The sequence below is a fragment of the Mus musculus genome, chromosome 9 (genome assembly GCF_000001635.26).
Source record: "Mus musculus strain C57BL/6J chromosome 9, GRCm38.p6 C57BL/6J".
In the NCBI taxonomy this organism is placed as follows: Eukaryota; Metazoa; Chordata; class Mammalia; order Rodentia; family Muridae; genus Mus; species Mus musculus.
In genome coordinates, this window is record NC_000075.6 from 7,010,397 (window position 1) to 7,031,004 (window position 20,608).

General features: G+C 38.4%; 1 protein-coding gene across 6 annotated transcripts in view; it reads right to left on the bottom strand.

Moving 5' to 3' along the window:
- Dync2h1 (dynein cytoplasmic 2 heavy chain 1) overlaps positions 1–20,608 on the bottom strand; it is a 249,757-nt gene that overhangs the window by 81,847 nt on the left and 147,302 nt on the right. For all 6 annotated transcript variants that reach the window (NM_029851.3, XM_006509827.4, XM_030244008.1 and 3 more), the window contains 5 exons: positions 12,915–13,004; positions 6,334–6,399; positions 5,078–5,128; positions 3,743–3,820; positions 777–908 (listed from right to left, as the gene is read on the bottom strand). In NM_029851.3, coding sequence (NP_084127.2) covers positions 777–908; positions 3,743–3,820; positions 5,078–5,128; positions 6,334–6,399; positions 12,915–13,004 — 417 coding nt within the window. The remainder of the gene's footprint in view (positions 1–776; positions 909–3,742; positions 3,821–5,077; positions 5,129–6,333; positions 6,400–12,914; positions 13,005–20,608) is intronic.

Genomic DNA, 20,608 nt, shown 5'->3' on the forward strand with positions numbered 1-20,608 from the left:
TGATGTGTAAATGTTCATTTTCAGATGGTTTGTTGTTTGGTTTAAACACATCTGCTGAGATCACACTCACTGCGCAAGCACACACACACACACACACACACACACACACACACAGAATGAATTTGCTCCAGTAATGGAGAAGAGGGCTATTTCTCAGGGCACCAGTTGACAAAGCCATTTGCCCAGCTCAAGTTAAAGGAACCCACCAAGATATCTCACCACCTCTTTTGAAATGGAATTTTTAAAGTTCCCTTTCTCTTCTTCTTCTTCTTCTTTTTTTTTTTTTTTTTTTTTTTTTTTGGTTTTTCGAGACAGGGGTTCTCTGTGTAGCCCTGGCTGTCCTGGAACTCACTTTGTAGACCAGGCTGGCCTCGAACTCAGAAATCCACCTGCCTCTGCCTCCCAAGTGCTGGGATTAAAGGCATGCGCCACCACGCCCAGCTAAATTCTCTTCTTAGATACAACTTAGATAAAATAAGTGAATGAAGAATCTATACAATTTATAATTTAGTTCCTTGTAAAAAGACCTCTTTTCCCATTGAAGGATCCTACTTGGACCAGAGGCAGAGGATAAGAGATATAGAGTGCTGCCCACACAGAAATGTTGCCAGGGCTCTATCTGGATAAGGTGGCCAAGGCAGAAAGCCCTCCCCTCATGCAAGTGGATGAGAGTTACACAGTATTCTGAAAGCAAAGTTTTACTTAAACAGAATCTCAAGGACAAGAGAAATTCACAGTGTGATTTTGTTCTGCACTTGGGTAACATTAATTTTTACCTGCTGAAATAAGGAAACCTTCTTTGCAAGAATTGATGGAAACTCCTGTTCACACATTGAGTGATGATAGTAAGTACGCCAAAATGCCCCATCTTCCAAACAGAGAGTCTGGTAGAGACTAGGGAGGGAGATCTAAAACAGAAATTACCACGTTAGGAGCTGCAGTCACGTGACAAGAACTCCAAGAGAAAAGAACACTGATACTACAGCCGCTTATTACTTTTATCCTATTCTGTGATGGTGTGTCTCATCTTACATAGGTCAGTAAGGGGAACTCATCCCGACTACAGCCAGTAAAGCACTCCTAAGGTAGTATTATATCAATCAATAGTCAAAAGAAACAGTTTCCATAAATAAAGACATTGTACCTTGCTATGTCCACCATCATCAAAACCAGGGGCAAGTCCTAGGGACAGCACAACTGAGCACATGTTAAATTCCAAAATTATCTCTAGCAATAAGGACGCTCTTTCTAACCAAACTTTGCTACAGTGCTACTGAGGGCCTCACAGTTGGTTTCAGTTTTAACCTTAGGCCCCAAGACTTTCTCTAGAAGTTTTATCAAGACACTTCTACAGTAGCTTAGCAGGCATTCCTGCCCTTAGTCTCTCAACCAGTCCCCTCCCTCTCACCTTCGATCACCTTCACCAAGAAACATTCAAAGTAAATTGAACCAGAGTTCTTTACTTCTTTAGCTGCAATTAGCTCTTAGGGACTTAACATCTAGAAAACCTACTTAGTTTTTGCCTTAAACAATATCACCTCTTAGAAACTTATCCAAATATATCCACTCCCTCTATCTCAATGTTATCCATTCCCCAACTTCTCCCATGATGAACAACAATATGACCAGTGTTATCACTATGACATGAACATGAACAGTAACATGAAGTGTAATTCAGTATAGAAGAATGCTTTCTTTTAAAACAATGGGAGACCTGTTTCTGTAACTGTAGAAACTTCATGCATAGAATCATGTATCAAGAATGTTAGGATACTGTATTTACCATTTATACTCATATCTAAATAATCCTTTGCACTGGTCATATTTCATTATGCAACCTAACTAAAAAAAGAAACAAAATGTAACAATTCACCTTTAACTTAACCAGTTTTAATAAATGTAAGCCCTGGGATATTATCTGATAGTGTTTATTAACTTCCGCAACAGCTAGTATATTAGTCCCATCACTACCAACAGCATTACATGATGCAGTACCTAACTGTCCTGTTATCAGTCACCACTCTTTAGTGGTCTATGTAGCACTGTTATGGTGTCCTCTGGCTATGTAATCAAATCATATAACCAGGATTGTGGATCTTGTGAGGTGCCAACCATATCAAATAGCAAATTTCTGGTATGTTCTTGACAATGTGAACTTGTTCATGGGAGAGTTTCTTAGTATGTGAGATACACATTTGTCAGTCCTTTGATGCTAAAGAAAACCACAGCTGCATTATAGTTAAAGATGTAAAAGCAGATACTATTCAAGGCTATTGGCAATGGGAAGATATCAATATATAACAGGTTAAACTCGTAATATGACTTAGAAAATACAAATGCATAGTCAAAAGACACCTAAGAAGCAGAATTGAAGTTAGTGAATAAATAATTACTGAGAATACTTCATGGGTAACAGGAGACTCTGGCTAAATGAATTCTATAGGACTTTCTCAGCCAGGTCAAGGTGAGATGGCAGAGGATATCATGGAGCATTTGATGCACAAGATGGGAGAATTCTGAGCAAACAGCAGAACACTGAGATCTTGGCAAAATAAGACTTCACAATGAGGTTCACAAATAGGGACAGGGGAAGGATCAGCAGGTTCATTCAAGTTAGGTCAACAAAAGAACTCTGGGCATTGGCCTATAGTAAGTATCAAGGAACATAATAATAAATATGAAGAGAAACTCACTCACTCTATCAACAAAAAAATTACAGAAAAAAAGCACATATATTGTAGTAGTAAAGACCCCAGAATGTGAGCAGGAATTCTGAATCTTGCCTGCACTTCCTCAGTGGCATCACTGTTATATCAATGCAACCACAGCAGCGGCCTCCTAATAGCGTCCAACTAGGTAGTAAGATTGCCTTGGTTAACTTCAGCAGAATGGTTCAGAGGGACCCACCAATAATTGCTGGTCATCTTTACCATTTTCTCTATGGCTACTGTAGTTCTACATAGTTGTAAGGAAAATAGGTCAAAAAAAAAAAAAAAAAGGGAAAGGAGGAACAAACTTTGGGAGCACATTTTCTTTCATCTCTACAAACAATACTTTGAGCTGAGCAATTAAAAATAAGCTGGAGGAGGGAGCTACCACAGTAATTCTTTAGAATTTTAAATGGAGGGATTTTATGTCCTTACTGCAGAAATACCAACATTAATATAAGTTGCACTTACAAAATGTCAACAGAACTAAAACACACAAATATAAAATAACCCTCAAAACAGAAAAGAAATTCCTTAATTATTTATTTATTCACCTTTATTTTATGTACATTGGTGTTTAGCCTCATATATGTCTATGTGAGAGTTTCAGATCTTGGAGTGATAGACATTTATGAGCAGCAGTGTTAGGATTAGAGCACTGGTTCTATGGAAGAAGAGTCAGTACCCTTAGCCATTAAGCCATCTCTCTCACCCCCAAAATATTTTTAATGGGAGCGGATATGGTTCACTGGCTAAAGGACCTGCTCTGCAGGCATGAGTTCAGAACACCAGAGCTTACATAAAAAGCCAGGCATGGTGACATGTGTCTGTACTCCTAGCTCTGGGTGTCAGAAACTGGATGATCCCTTGTCCTTGCTGATGACTCAGTGTAGTCAATTAGTGGGCTCTGGACTCAGTAGAAGATGCCTGTCTCATGGGCAACCTACACATGTGCATAAACATACAATATACAAACAGATATACCCAAACTATTTAAAAAAAACTTTTTTTTTTTTTTAAAAAAAGGAAAATACCTTCAATGTTGCCACTGCCCAGCTCCTTTCTTGATCTATCCAAGATGGAAGCTGATCACGAATTCTTTGTTGAGAGTCCTTTGGTAAAAGCAATTTTGCTTAATTGGTAAAATTCATTTGGTAAAATTCAAAATTTTTAAAAAGTGATTGACTAGCTATTTTTATCAACACAATTTTGAAAACAAGATATTCTACATACTACTTCTTTATATTTAATAATACACACCATGGTAGAATTCTATGTAATAGTAGACAGAAACCCACTGAGATAAAATAAAGCATTCATTTTTATTGTGACTATCCACAAAACAAGGAAAACTTAAAATGTCACTGGATACCATCATAAAGCTACACTGTGTTTAACTACATCTTGCATTTAAACATGACCTGTAGGAAGCACAGAGAACATTGTGCTCACAGATAAGCAATAGGGAAACCTGGATTGTTAGTTCACAGGGTTATTCCTTTAGGGGTAGGAATGTATAGCTTGTTATGTGCCCAGAAAGCTGCATTGTAGCCTGGTGACCTTTGTGCTACCTGTGTTGCCAGATTCTCCTTCAAACCTCTATCATAAGCTTGTTTTTCTCAGTCCATGTATGGGAGCCATCTTTATAGAAGGTGTCACATGCATTTTACAGAGTTTCAATGTAGTCAAGTCTGATCTTTATAGTGTTACTTTGTTACTCAAGGAGATTTATGCATGCTATGTTGCATACACAGGATTGAGTTAATTATTACTGGAAAAGCTTTTGCCAAATTGTGCTATGCTTAAATATGCCTAAAGTAAACTCAGAGTCAGACTCCCAGAGTGTGAGCCAATACCAGCTACTGAGTCATGTTGAATGGAGCTGCCTTTTTGCTTCCAGTGGATGCTACTTGGGGTGCTGGCTGTGGAGAGTGCAGAGACCCTACAATGACAAAGGTGGTGGTGTACGTTCAGTACATAAGTTTCAAAAATATTATGTATTAACTGGACAAAACCAAAATTAATTTAAAAAGCTGTAGTTTCAATAGATTTTTAAAGTTTTAAAAAAGTATTTTTTAAGTTTCAGTTATATAAGGAAGAATTAATTTTCCCAAAGACTATATAACATTTAAAAAATAAAAACAATGTTAATTTCTTAATATTTAATATTTTCTCCAACAATGTAAGTTTTCAAGGTCTAAAAATATATTAAGCTTATTTCATAGTAAAGGAGCACAAGTCAGCATAGCACATGGTCTAATAAAAGTATAATTTCAACAGTAATTTTAAACTCCTGTGGCACAATTGTATTTCATAATACCAAAGGGCAGAACTTTTTCCCCTAGGAGAGAAATCAGATTTTAACTCACAGCTTTGCGCAGCATGTCTCCAACAACCACACCTGTGAATGTATCCCATTCCTAGTAGATAAAACATGAGGGACACAAACAATATGAGAACATAACCAGCCAAAAGCATTATCTTAAATCTCCTATAGGACAGCTTACAGTGCAGCTTCCCCAGAACCTGGGGAGAGCACCTACCCTTCTTTACACAGGCCAGCATTAGGGCATCATGTGCTACTAAAACTATGCATGAGACCTACCTAGGTAATCCCATTGGGACAGAAATTTATGTATACTATGTATGGTACACACTTCATCTAGATGTTTACAGATCTACTATGTACTAACACACATGGAGTGAAGTCCATCAAGGTTAAAACTTGTTTGTGTTGGGTCAAATTAAGAAACATATTCCAGGAAGGCACAATAGGGCATATTAGGTCTGAAAACCTATTGATCTCAGTTTTAAAACTGTATAATACATAGATAAATTAATAAAAATTATTAGAACCATGTTAATAAATTTAGGAGAACATAAATAAATACATAACTGGTCTGTGTTCTTTAACTCTGAAATGGAAACCTACAACATAATTAAAATCTGACCAAGCAGTTAGATAGAGGAGGCTGAGTTAGCATTCTCTTAGCACCCATATTACTCAAATGTTCTTCTATGATATTCAAACAATAATGAACAAGAAAAACAAACGTGATTCTTTTTCCCAGAGTAAACACAACACAGATGGATTACTTTAGTTCTTGCTCAGTGAATATTATAAGTATTAGATGTGGTTATATGACACTCCAGAAGAAAAGATGCTCAACAAATAACACACTATGACCCAAAGGGTTCCAAAAAGTTTGTGATAACTGTGCAACTCCCCAGTCACTCCTACTTTCTATGCTAATTCTTGGCAGGTAAGCAGAAGTGAAAGACAACATAGTTGTGTACCCATATTACCACTTTCCCCTGTCTCAGTTGTACTGCTTAGAACAGTAGTCAGGAAGCTGACTCTTCTGCAATCCAGACTGGACATGGGCCTGGTTCATTGTAACCAAAACTCCCTGATAAATTACTTAGATTCCTTTCCTTCTGTAATCCACAATCCTGGGCATACATCAGGAAAAAGAACTGGAAAACATGTCACACTAACCACTTAGAAAATATTACAAGAATTTTATACAACTTATAGCTTAAAGTCATCTCTACCCTAAGAAAAACCCTGTCTGTTATTAAATCTCTCATAGTTCCAGGATTTCCTTCCTTCAATATTACTCACATTTTCTTGAAAAAGTTCAGGATGCATTCCTCGAACAAAATGCAAAGCAAACATCAACTGGTCCGCCTGGGAAGAGGAACAGGGTTAGTTACTCTGCTGTTTCTTAACTTGTCCTTCACGTTTGGATGATATGGTTCCTTATTGCCTTATTTTCCACCAGTAATAACAAGTAACTTCAGGTACTATCCACATATGCTCAAATTGACTCTTGATTAAGAGCATAAATTAACATGATATTAACAAGGCCATAAATCCATAACCTTGTAATTTTATCACGGTTATCCCTTATGACAGATATCTATCTATACACATACAACTTCCAGCATTACTTATCTACTCCTTTTTTCCTTTGCACTAAGAGAGAACACTGCAGTCTCATCACACCACAAAAACAGAAGGAAGCTTCTGCCACTCTATGAGTCTCTGATTGCCCGCTGTGACTTGTATGGTAAGAGTAATGGTTACTGAACAAGGTATCTTCCTTCTAACCCTGGCTGGAAATGGGTGCTCAGTACAAGTAAGGAGCTTAGCCTCCTCCTTGATCTCTGCTTACAGTGCCCTCTGACTTTAGGGAAAACCATAGAATAACATGTCACACATCTTGATGTAAGGTTCACACATGCTCTAAATCAGGCCAACCACAATCTTCGTCCATCATCTTCAAAGATGGAAATGGCAGAGGAAAGCATTCTTTGACATTCTTATGGTTGTCCAGTTGTAGTAATGAATCCCTCTGCTACAATATTTAACAAGGATGGCATAAGGAAGAACCACGATTCAAGAGTGAAACAAACCCATAATGAATGGAGGGAGAGAAAGCATGAGTGCAGCACTTCTCACATTATTCCCAATCAAATTCAAGGAAGATTACAGGTAAATGATTCAAACTAAGAAATGTCTTTGTTTTTTAAAACTTCATCATCCAAAATTGAGCAATTATTTTAGATTTCTAAAATCTATCATCTATTTTACTTATCAGATCAGAATCCATCAACTCAGTTAAATGTCAATTTATCTCAGTATGTTTGGGTTGAAAATATAAAACCTCAATGGATTCACTATATGATTCACTGGTTGAAGGATGAGTAGGGTACTTCATGGTTTTCAGTCTACTACATCCCATTCAATTACACACAACACTTCAGTAAATAATTAGAGGAGCTGAGTGGATTAGGTTTTACATGAGTCTATATGAATGTTATGCAACAAGTTCATGTTTGTACTGAGTATTTGTTTCATGGTAGTAATTCTACTGGGGCATCATCTTAAGCATCAAGTAGAATGCTTTGAATTCTAACATTAACACACTCTCCATCTGAGTAAAGAAAACTCCATTGTAAATCTCTCAGCCTCCTGCTCTGCATTATATAACTATCCTATTATAGGCAATGAATACACACAAGGCACATACCTACCACACCTAACAGGTAATAACACTGACATCACGGTAGACTGATGGTAAACTGAGTGACACTGAAAAGGAAAGGTACATTAAATTCTCAAGAAACAGTAAAAACTGCAAGTTAGCAAATGCAAGTGTATTCTACAGAGGTCAGTCCTTTAAAATCTGTTCACTGAGAAGCACTGGGCTCCTGGCACTTGAGGGAGAAAACTCATTCCATGGCATAAGAGTTGAGACAACATAAAACCCAAGTCCCTGCATTGTGTCTGCAGGTATGTCATGCATTTTTAATAGACATCACTATGCACATTTATGATACTGATACATTTATGAGAAAAAGAGATTAGGGGGATGCAGCATGGAAAGCTCCAAAATCATCTACATAGAAGAAAATGGTCTAAATTATTCAGACCCACTTCAGTGGATAAAGATACAAAGTTCATATACCCTCATCCAGAGAACAGTTATGTTCTTTTTTTTCCCGATTTTTTATTAGGTATTTAGCTCATTTACATTTCCAATGCTATACCAAAAGTCCCCCATACCCACCCACCCCCACTCCCCTACCCACCCACTCCCCCTTTTTGGCCCTGGCATTCCCCTGTACTGGGGCATATAAAGTTTGCAAGTCCAATGGGCCTCTCTTTCCAGTGATGGCCTACTAGGCCATCTTTTGATACATATGCAGCTAAAGACAAGAGCTCCGGGGTACTGGTTAGTTCATAATGTTGTTCCACCTATAGGGTTGCAGATCCCTTTAGTTCCTTGGGTACTTTCTCTAGCTCCTCCATTGGGAGCCCTGTGATCCACCCATTAGCTGACTGTGAGCATCCACATCTGTGTTTGCTAGGCAACAGTTATGTTCTTAATAGAAGAGTATCAAGCCATTAGTTTACAATCATGAGGTATTAGTAATAGTTTATTTAAAAACAGTATCCACCTGAATTTTACACAATGAGAAAACTCCTAGAAAGAAAGGCAAGGTAAACTATACAGAAAATATGAAAGGAAGAAAAATTCTTTCTCATCTATGTTCTTTTTACATTTGGTGTCTTTGACAGCAGCACTCCATGAAGAAGAGGAAACCTAGGGACCTATCCTCCCAGAGCTCCCCTTCCAGTACTTTTGCTGTATTTCCTTAGACAGCTTCCTCCAGAGTTCCTCTCAGTGCCTCCCCATAGGTGCCCCCAGTGCTTCTCCCTGGTGCTCCCTTGTTCTCCATCTCCTCTTAGTGCTTCCAAGTGCTTACTCCTCCCAGAGAGTCCCCTAGTGCTTCTCCCAGAGCTCCTTCTAATGTTCCTCACAACTCTCCCATGGTCCTCTTCTCAGAGCTCTTCTCAGTACTCCCCCAGAACTCCTGAAAAAGCTACTCCTAGGCTCCCCTATGCTCCTCCCAGTATTACCCAATGCTTCCCTTACTGCTGCCCTCAGCTCCTCCCAGAGCTTCCCGAAAACCTCCATGCCCCTAGTGGTCCTCTCCAGTGCTCCCCACAATGCTTGCCAAGTGGTCCTCCCATCACGTCCCCGAGCGCTTCTGCCCCAGAACACTTCCTCATCCTGGGCTATTCCCCAACCAACCTGCTTTCTCACATTCTCTCATCAAAGTAGAAACTTACAAAAACCGTTTCTTTTATCCCAAAAGATTGCCTAGGGAAGGAGATACTAGAAGCACATGCATTTCTTTTATGTAGTATAAGTTTGAGGAGACCACATATGTAATTGTAGTTTTTGTAAGTACTGAAGTAGGTGCTCTGATCTCTGGAAGAAAGTGAAATGGCACAGCTGGTAACATAAGCAGAAACGGCTAAGCAGCTTTCTCTAACTGGTACAGTTTATTGACAATCAGTCATTTTCTGTTCCAAGTCAACTTGCATTCAGTTTGATATGTCTGGAGTCCACTGTGACCACAATGCTGTCACCAAAATGACAGTGGAGCTGTATGTGTGACACACTGTTGATGGCTGCAGAACCAGAGAACTTTCACAAGGCTATGAGAGCACTTCTACCCTCACTAGTGCTTCAGCCTACATTCTGAGAAGTCCATCTCATAGGTTATGAGTGATGTATTTTTCCAACATTTGTCATTACTCAGACACTATGGAAACCTGAAACATACACTATAGTAGCAGAAACAAGTTTTATAAGACAGACATTTTATTAATTAAAAACGTATGTCAGAAATTGTAGATCATGGTGATACTTTTAAGACTTGCTAATTACAATAGATACGTATTACTCAAGGTAGGAAATGAAAGACTCCAGTTACACACTAAAATATTGAGTGTGGCTTCTCAACTTCTCTCCTACTATGACCAAAAGCTGCTCAGCACAACCTGAAAATATTTTTAAAGGGTAAAGTGACTTTAAAGAAGCAAGCTTTCATATAGTCTACTGAAACAATCAATTATCTTGTTTCTAATAGTGACCATTTGCCAGTTATATTATAAAATATATAATATGGCATTAACACAGCAAAGCACCTACATTATTACAAATAGGAATTGTAGACTGAAATACACAGATACAAATTGAAAGCAATAATAAAAACTAACAATTCGTGGAGTGAATAAAGTGAATGCCTATACTGTCTTTAAGTTTCAAGCAAGTTTTCCTTAAAAACTTCATACACATATCTTGATCCCATCCACTTTTAACTCCCGCCCACCAATTCCCCACCCCTTCAACATATATCCTTTTCAACTTCATGTCCTTTGTTGTGTGAGCACACACAGCATGTGAGTATATGTGCACGTGTCCCACCCAAGCACAAATAAAAAGGTGCCTTCAACTAGTTCAAACAAAGAAAGCAATATTCTCTATAAGAACATCTGATAATATTAAGGAAAATTTAGGAATTATAACCTTTGCACAAATAATTACACATATACCCAGAAATCTACTGATTCAAAATGCTTACTTAGATCTGTGCACAGGAATGCAGGTACAATACAGACTACTCACTAAAGTCACTCATGACAGCCAAAACCATGTATTAATCTACTGTCATATAACAGAGTTGTCAATCAAGTAGGACATAATCTGAATATCCAAGCCTTTGAATGCTGACAGATGTCACAGTAGAAAATTTCACATGTGCCTTCATGTGCTAAGTCAGAATCAAAACATAGACACACTAAAACATTGTATAAAATTTTCTTCCAGGCCATAGGTAACTTTGGAATATGAAAACAATAACAAATTTTGTACTAAAATGTAGGTTCAAACCCAAGATATTTCATTATTTATATGCAAATATTGCTAAAGCCAAAAATTTCTAAATGCAACCCTCGTGCTTTACAGCATTTTTGGAAAGGAATCATTCAAGCCCAGATGACACATCATGATCACACAGCCATGAAAATTAATGAGGGCACTATTCATAGTCATGGAAAGATCTTGGAGACCAAATGCAAAGATAGGGCACACACAACAAAATACACTACTAAGGAAACTGCTTTTTAAAAACTATTTCTAGGCATTTCAAGATGAAGATGTAAGGACAAAAGCAGACTATAGAGCACAGACTGCCTTAGTTTAGTGCTGGAGAAGAACAGGAGGGAAATGAGTCTTCAGTGGGTTCTGTTACAGTTCCATATAGATTTCACTTACAGTTCCAGAGGATACAAGTAAATGACCGTCATAGTGGGGAGCATGGCAGCCGGCAGGCATGCTGCTAGAGCCATGATTTAATCATGTAATACAGTTTTTAGTATAAGAGAAGATAATACTTATACAAATATCAGGGATCGATCACATGCTCTATAGCTGATTATCAAACCACTATAAAGGTCATTCTTATACATAGGATTAACACCTTGGGGCAATGTAGCTTTGAGGTCATTTGCTCATAATTTCCAGTCTTAAACAACTTAAAGCTGAGGTCTAAAAGGGAAGTTTTAGAAGCATAATTAGCCTTAAGACCTCTGAAAGGAAACTATACAGTTCCCACTGAAAGGGGAATTTTGTAGAAATGCCCAACTCTAAGTTCAGGAGACACTTGCACAGAGTGCTACATGAGTATATTGAGGGTTCATTCTGCACAACGAACACGGAGCGGTTTTCTGAATTTCCTGAGTATACATGACTGTCCTGTGGTAACAACTCCTCAGACTCAGGTATCTGACTTTGTGAGAGCTCTTTATGTAAAAGTCTGAAGTGAGTTCTGTTACTCAAAAATTGTCTAAGTCTCAAAAGCCTCTAAGTGCACACTGTTCTGGATCCTTTCTAAGAGGAGGACATCTTCAGAAAATTGCAATTTGTAACTCAAAAGCCAGTAACTCTTTCCTATGTAATTCCAATACTACGTACCAATTACTGTAAACACAGCTGTAGAAGCTTGAATGAGCATGCCCCCATAGGCTGATATATTTCAATACTTGATTCTCCAGTTGCTAGAACTGTTTGGGAAGGTGTGCCCTTGTTGGTGGAGGTGTGTCACTGGGGCTGGGCTTTGAGGGCCCCCCAAAAAGCCCACACTATCCATTCCCTGTTAGCTCTGTCTACCCTCTGCTTGTAAATCAGATGTGAGCTCTCAGTTACTGCTCTAGTAGCATGCCTTCTTGCTGCCTGCTGCCATGCTCCCCATCATGATATTTACTAGCAACCTCTGGAACTGCAAACCCCCAATAAAGTACTTTCTTTTTGATGTTGCCTTGGTCATGGTGTTTCTTCATAGCAATGTAAAAGTCACTAAGACACCAGGGAACACTAGGTGATGTTTAGAAACACTGGATTTTCACAAAGGAGGAGAAAGAGAAGGGCATGTTATTAGCATCTGATAGAGGCAGACAATGGTGAAGACCCTCACAGGCATTGAACAGTCACTATCAGCAAACAAAGACATGTCCCCAGATGACACTAGATCTGAGGGTGAGGAACACAGGCTGCATAATAAATCCAATATTCTGCATGGTTAACCTCCTTCTTAGTAACAATCAGATTTCTCAGAGCTAAGGTAGCTAGCCTAGTGACAACTATCCTTTCTTTTCCTTTTTTTTTTTTCTTCCCCACTACATTTTAGTATATGGTAAGAAGTTATAGTCAGTGATTAATTTTATTCTAGAAAAAAAAATCACAAACTATCAATTTCAGTACCTTTTGAGTAAGTAAGCAGCTATGAAAGTTCGCTCTATAAGACAGAGGACTGAAGAGTAGTTTATAACTGATGAATCCTTCTTACCTTAAACAGGCACCTGCATATATATTCATAAACCATGTGTTTCAGTGAGTTCACAAGACATTGGATTCTTTCTTCTGTATTTTCAGAGTCCTGTAGATTAGAATTTGAAAGTCCATTAAAAATTTTAGAAATATTTACAGATATTTTATAGTTGGGATACTTTTAAAAATTATTCTCCAGGTCTCATGGTGAGGGTACATGCCTTTAGTCCCAGCACCCAGGAGGCAGAGGCAGATGGATCTCTGAGTTCCGATGCCAGCCTGCGGTTCCAGGTCAGCCAGAGCTAAAGAGAGAAACTGTGTCTTGAAAAACAACAATAACAACAACAAAAACAAAAACAAAAAAAAAAATCTTCAGACTAAAAGCTGGTTCTGTAACAAATATCCACAAGACCCCAGGAATTAACTAAGTGCATTAAACTTGTACCCCAATAAAGTATCTTACATTATGTATTTCCTTAAATGTATTAAGTCAAAACTTTTAATAAATGAAAATTACAATAAATTTCCAATAGGAAAAAAATAATAAAAATATCAAAATTTCCAATAGTACTAGTTCATTACTCTGATGCCTCCAGCATCAAAAATACAACTTATTTCAATATGAGATAAGGCTATTTAAAGCACCTGAATTGTAATTACCAATGCAGCAAGAGTTACACTATTTCCTACCTCAATTTGACCTTATCCAGGTGGGATAAGGATGAATATTCAGTTTGAAAGTGGTAGAACAAAAACAAACAACTATAAATTAAAGAAAGAAAGAAAAGGGTGCTGATTGGATAGAAACAAGAAGCAAGCTAAAAGTTACATGTTACACTGTGGATCATTTAAAGAAAAAAATACATGTCATGGATGACCAGGGCAATATATGAAATTGCCACAAGTGTTTGACTAAGAAACCTCACGTGGGAAATGAAGAATAAGAGTCATCACAATACACTTGATTCTAAAACACTTTGTATGCTAGAGTCTTTTTTTTTTTTTTTTTTTTTTTTGGTTTTCCGAGACAGGATTTCTCTGTGTAGCCCTGGCTCTCTCCTGGAACTCACTCTGTAGACCAGGCTGACCTCGAACTCAGAAATTCGCCTGCCTCTGCCTCCCAAGTTCTGGGATTAAAGGTGTGCACCACCACGCCTGGCTGTATGCTAGAGTCTTTTACTCTACATTTATAAAATTACATTAAAAATAAATTTAAATGTGCACATAACTACACACATGTATACAAACATGGGTCAATGCTACTTAATGGAATAATGTCTAACACAGAACTATTGTTATTGATAAGCATACATATTTTTTTTTATATTTCCACCAACACATTATTCTGAATACCCTGTTAGTTTATACATAGAATTTTCAATTTTTAAATACCTGTCAAAACTAAGAACCGTGATTACAACATTTTCAACAAAGGGAATTTTATACTGTTGCGAGGTAGAGCCCAAAATGAAGGGAAGGAAGATTTTCAGAGTCCCAGAGGCTGAAGCAAATATGTGAGGGCTCACAGGCAGATGTGATGGCTTTACTGAGGAGCACACAGGCAGATGTGAGGCTCACAGGCAGATGTGATGGCTTTACTGAGGAGCACACAGATCACCATGGAGGTTACTACCCAGGCACACATCAGCAAATACACACAGAATAAGGCAAATACTGCACAAAATCACTCACTGTAACTTCATGGATGTATACAAAATTCACAAATAACACAACATTGAAAGGAAATGTATGTAAACATCACAACACTGTTTACTCCCAGTCTCCTGGATCCCCACTGTCTACCATCTTTCTAGGCCACTTTGTATATCCTCATCAGAGTCCAGTGGTGTGAACTTTAAATGCTCCTTATGGTCTTCTATACTCTTAGCTGTAAAAATGTTTCTTTTTAGCATGACTAAGTAGACTACATTTGCTGATGAAACCTTTCTCCTTTTTTTTTTATTGGATGAAATGTTCAAATTTGAATATATAAGTGCTATCAAATAATATGTCAGTAAAAGGTATCAGGAAAAATATAACCAATATTTATAGTCAGATAAAGGATTATAAAGCATTCCTTGATGAAAATACTAAGCAGTCAACACCAGTAAAGATTGTTTTCCAAAACAATTTATAAAAAGTATTAGCATTATACCATATGCAAAAACCAGGAGTCCAATTTTTATGGTATCGGCTTGGTAAAATTATCTTTTAAACAAAGTAAAAAAGTAGAAAATAAACTCAAAATAGCTACAACACTTTAGGAATCTTAGCATATGAGAAAATCTTGACACCGTCTTCAAACTAGGAGTAGCAGAAAGGAGAAACAGGATGGAGAGTTGTTGAAAGATGCACAGACATTAAAGTGACTCAAGCTCTGAGAGAGCAGTTGAGCGTCCATCACATTATAACAGTACAATGAGACATGCAGTTGTTGTTGGCTTCAACACAGACTGAAAAAGCTTCATGGAAAGAGTCAGCCCACCAACCAAATGCATTTCTGAACGATACATAGTCAGGACATACCAAAAAGCTTATTTATTAATGTGCATTTTTGTTCAGCTATCCAACTCTAAGAATTTTAGGAAAAATTAGACACACAAATTAGAGTGGTTACTTAAACATCTTAAGAGCTGTTCTTAGGTATAACACCCCAGTTCTTCAACGATCCTGCCATGAAGTGGTGTCTACTTGCTCGTTTTGAATCTAGACAGACTTTTAGTTATTTTAGTCAATACATGACTGCAGAAATGATACTGACCTAAGGCCAGGTTCATCTCTGTCTTACTGGCTGGAATATATTATTTGGTGACCCAAGATGTCATGTAAGCAGTTCAGAACTCTGAAGCCAGTCCACAGCACCCATAGGGGGTTCTACTCCCAGGTGCTCTAGCATGCCCAGGATCTTAGGATCAGGGGTGAGTAGGACACAAGATCTGTTCCAACACCACCAGGAGTAACTAGGACTAGCAGTATCCAGGGACACAGGAATCCCACCCGACCGACCAGTGGCTCAGGTTCCTTCTGGTCTGTGCCTGTTTACCTGAGGCCCAAACTCTGCAGCCAGTCCCACAGCACCCAGAGGAGGCTCAAATCCCAGGTGCTTTGACACAGCCAGGATCACAGCATCCCAGGACCCTGGGAGCTTGGTCACACCAGGATCTCAGGGTCCTAGAAGCAGCTTGACTCCCAATATATCTGACACACCCAGAATCTCAGGATCACAAGTTTCTGGAATGACAGGATCACAGAGACAGCTGCACTATGAGGAGTTCAACACAACCAGGATTGAAGGAAAGAAAGGCTCCAGTAAGATAGTGAGGGCAAATAACATTAGAGATATTCAGATGGCAGGAGGCAAGCATAAGAGCATAAGCAACAGAAACCAAGGCTACTTGGCATCATCAGAACCAAATTCTCCCATCATAGCAAGTCCTGGATACACCATCACACTGGAAAAGCAAGACTCAGATCTAAAATTATTTCTCATGATGATGAAAGAAGACGTTAAAAAGGATATAAATAACTCCCTTAAAGAAATACAGGGGAACACAGGAAAATAGGTAAAAGCCCTTAAAGAGGAAACACAAAAAAAAATTCCTTAAAGAATTACAGGAAAACACAATCAAATAGGCAAAGGACCAGCCAAGATCTAAAAATGGAAATAGAAACAATAAAGAAATCACAGAGGATCCTGCAATACCTCTCCTGGGCATATATCCAGAAGAGGTCCCAACCGGTAAGAAGGACACATGCTCCACTATGTTCATAGCAGCCTTATTTATAATAGCCAGAAGCTGGAAAGAACCCAGATGCCCCTCAACAGAGGAATGGATACAGAAAATGTGGTACATTTACACAATGGAGTACTACTCAGCTATTAAAAAGAATGAATTTATGAAATTCCTAGGCAAATGGATGGACCTGGAGGGCATCATCCTGAGTGAGGTAACCCAATCACAAAGGAACTCGCACAATATGTACTCACTGATAAGTGGATATTAGCCCAGAAACTTAGGATACACAAGATATAAGATACAATTTCTAAACGCATGAAACTCAAGAAGAACAAAGACCAAAGTGTAGACACTTTGCCCCTTCCTAGAAATGGGAACAAAACACCCATGGAAGGAGTTATAGAGACAAAATTTGGAGCTGTGACGAATGGATGGACCATCTAGTGATTGCCATATCCAGGGATCCATCCCATAATCAGCTTCCAAACGCTGACACCATTGCATACACTAGCAAGATTTTGCTGTAAGGACCCAGATATAGCTGTCTCTTGTGAGACTATGCCAGGGCCTAGCAAACACAGAAGTGGATGCTCACAGTCAGCTATTGGATGGGTCACACGGCCCCCAATGGAGGAGCTAGAGAAAGTACCCAAGGAGCTAAAGGGAACTGCAACCCTATATGTGGAACAACAATATGAACTAACCAGTACTCCGGAGCTCTTGACTCTAGCTGTATATGTATCAAAAGATGGCCCAGTCAGCCATCACTGGAAAGAGAGGCCCTTTAGACTTGCAAACTTTATATGCCCCAGTACAGGGAAACGCCAGGGCCAAAAAGGGGGAGTGGGTGGGTAGGGGATTGGGGGGGTGGGTATGGGGGACTTTTGGGATAGCATTGGAAATGTAAATGAGTTAAATACCTAATAAAAAATGGAAAAAAAAAAAAAGAAATCACAAAAGGAGACAACTCTACAGATAGAAAATCTAGGAAAGAGATCAGGAGTCATAGATGCAAGCATCACCAACAGAATACAAGAGATAGAAGAGAGAATCTCAGGGGCAGAAGATACCATAGAAAACATTGACACAGGGATCCATCCCATAATCAGCTTCCAAACGCTGACACCATTGCATACACTAGCAAGATTTTGCTGAAAGGACCCAGATATAGCTCTCTCTTGTGAGACTATGCCGGGGCCTAGCAAATACAGAAGTGGATGATCACAGTCAGCTAATGGATGGGTCACATGGCCCCCAATGGAGGAACTAGAGAAAGTACCCAAGGAGCTAAAGGGATCTGCAACCCTATAGGTGGAACAACAATATGAACTAAGCAGTACCCCGGAGCTCTTGACTCTAGCTGCATATGTATCAAAAGATGGCCTAGTCAGCCATCACTGGAAAGAGAGGCCCATTGGACTTGCAAACTTTATATGCTACAGTACAGGGGAACGCCAGGGCCAAAAAGTGGGAGTGGGTAGTTACGGGAGTTGGTGGGGGCGGGGGGGGAGTGTATTGGGGACTTTTTGGATAGCATTGGAAATGTAAATGAGGAAAATACCTAATAAAAAAAATTAACTCTAAAAAAAAAAAAGAAAAAAAAAAGAAAACATTGACACAACAGTCGGAAAAAAATGCAAAAAGCTCCTAACCCAAAGCATCCAGGAAATCCAGGATACAATGATAAGACGAAACCTAAAGATAATAGGTATAGAGGAGAATGGAGATCTCAACTTAAACGGCCAGTAAATATCTTCAATAAAATTAGAGAGGAAAACTTCCCTAAACTAAAGAAAGAGATGCCCATGAACATACAAGAAGCCTATAGAACTCAAAATATACTGGACCAAAAAAGAAATTCCTCTTGTCACATATAATCAAATGCATTAACTAAAGAAAGAATATTAAAAGCAATAAGGGGAAAAGGTCAAGTAACATATAAAGGCAGATCTATCAAAATTACACCAGACTTCTCAACAGAGACTATGAAACCCAGAAGATCCTGGGCAGACGTCATACAGACTCTAAGAGACCACAAATGCCAGCCCAGGCTACTATACCCAGCAATACTCTCAATTACTATAGATGGAGAAACCAAAGTATTCCATGACAAGACCAAATTTACACAATATCTTTCCATAAATCCAGCCCTACGAAGGATAATAGATGGAAGACACCAATTCAAGGAGGCAAACTACACCCTAGAAAAAGCAAAAAAGTAACCTTTCAACAAACCTAAAAGAAGACAGCCACAAGAACTTAATTCCACCTCTGACAACAAAAGTAACAGAAAGTAACAATCACTTTTCCTTAATATCTCTTAACATCAATGGACTCAATTCCCCAATAAAAAGACATAGACTAACAGACTGGATACATAAACAGGACCCAACATTTTCCTGCATACAGAAAACGCACCTCAGTGACAAAGACAAATACTATTTCAGAGTAAAAGGTTGGAAAACAATGTTTCAAGCAAATGGTTCCAAGAAACAAGTTGGAGTAGCCATTCTAATATCGAATACAATCAACTTTCAACCAAAAGTTATCAAAAAGGATATGGAAGGACACTTCATACTGGTCAAAGGAATAATCTACTAAGATGAACTCTCAATTCTGAACATCTATGCTCCAATGCAAGGGCACCCATATTCATAACAGAATCTTTACTAAAGCTCAAAGCACACATTGCACCCCACACAATAATAGTGGAAGAGTTCAACACCCCACTCTCACCAATGGACAGATCATGGGAACAGAATCTAAACAGAGACACAATGAAACTAACAGAAGTTATGAAACAAATGGATCTAACAGATATTTATAGAACATTTCATCTTGAAGCAAAAGAACATACCTTCTACTCAGCACCTCACAGTACCTTCTCCAAAACTGACCACAAAAATGGCCTCACCAGATACAAGAAGACTGAAATAATCCCATGCAGCCTATCAGATCACCATAGACTAAGGTTGGTCTTAAATTCCAACAAAAACAAAGGAAGACACACATACACACAGAAGCTGAACAATGCTGTACTCAATGATAAGTTGGTCAAGGAAGAAATAATGAAAGAAATTAAGGACTTTTTAGAATGTAATGAAAATCAAGGAAGTCACATCATACCAAAACCTATTGGATACCTGAAAGCAATGGTAAGAGGAAAACTCATAGCTCTACGTGCCTCCAAAAAGAAACTGGAGAGAGCACACACTCGCAGCTTGACAGCACACCTGAAAGCTCTAGAACAGAAAGAAGCAAATACACCCAAGAGGAGACGACAGGAAATAAACAAACTCAGGACTGAAATCAACCAAATAGAAACACACAGAACTATATAAAGAATCAACAAAACCAGGAGCTGGTTCTTTGATAAAATAAACATGAAAGAGAAACTCTTAGCCAGACTAACCAGATGGCACAGAGACAGTATCCAAATTAATAAAATCAGAAAGGAGACATAAAAACGGAAACCAAGGAAATTCAAAAAATCATCAGCTCCTACAACAAAAGTTTATACTCAAATAAATAGGAAAATCTGGATGAAGTGGACAATTTTCTAGACACATACTGGTGCCAAAGTTAAAACAGGATCAGATAATCCATTAAAACAGTCCCATAACCTTAAAGAAATAGAAGCAGTCATTAATAGTCTCCCAACAAAAAAAAAAAAAAAAAAAAAAAAAGCCCAGGACCAGATAGGTTTAGTGGAGAATTCTATCAGACCTTCAAAGAAAACCTAATACCAATACTCTTCAAACTGTTCTACAAAATAGAAAAGGAAGGAACAGTACCCAATTCACTATCCAATTTGTTCTATGAAGCCACAGTTATGCTGGTACCTGAACCACACAAAGACCCAACAAAGACAGAGAACTTCAGACCAATCTCCCTTATGAATATCGATGCAAAAATACTCAATAAAATTCTTGCCAACCGAATCCAAGAACACATCAAAGTGATCATTCACCACGAT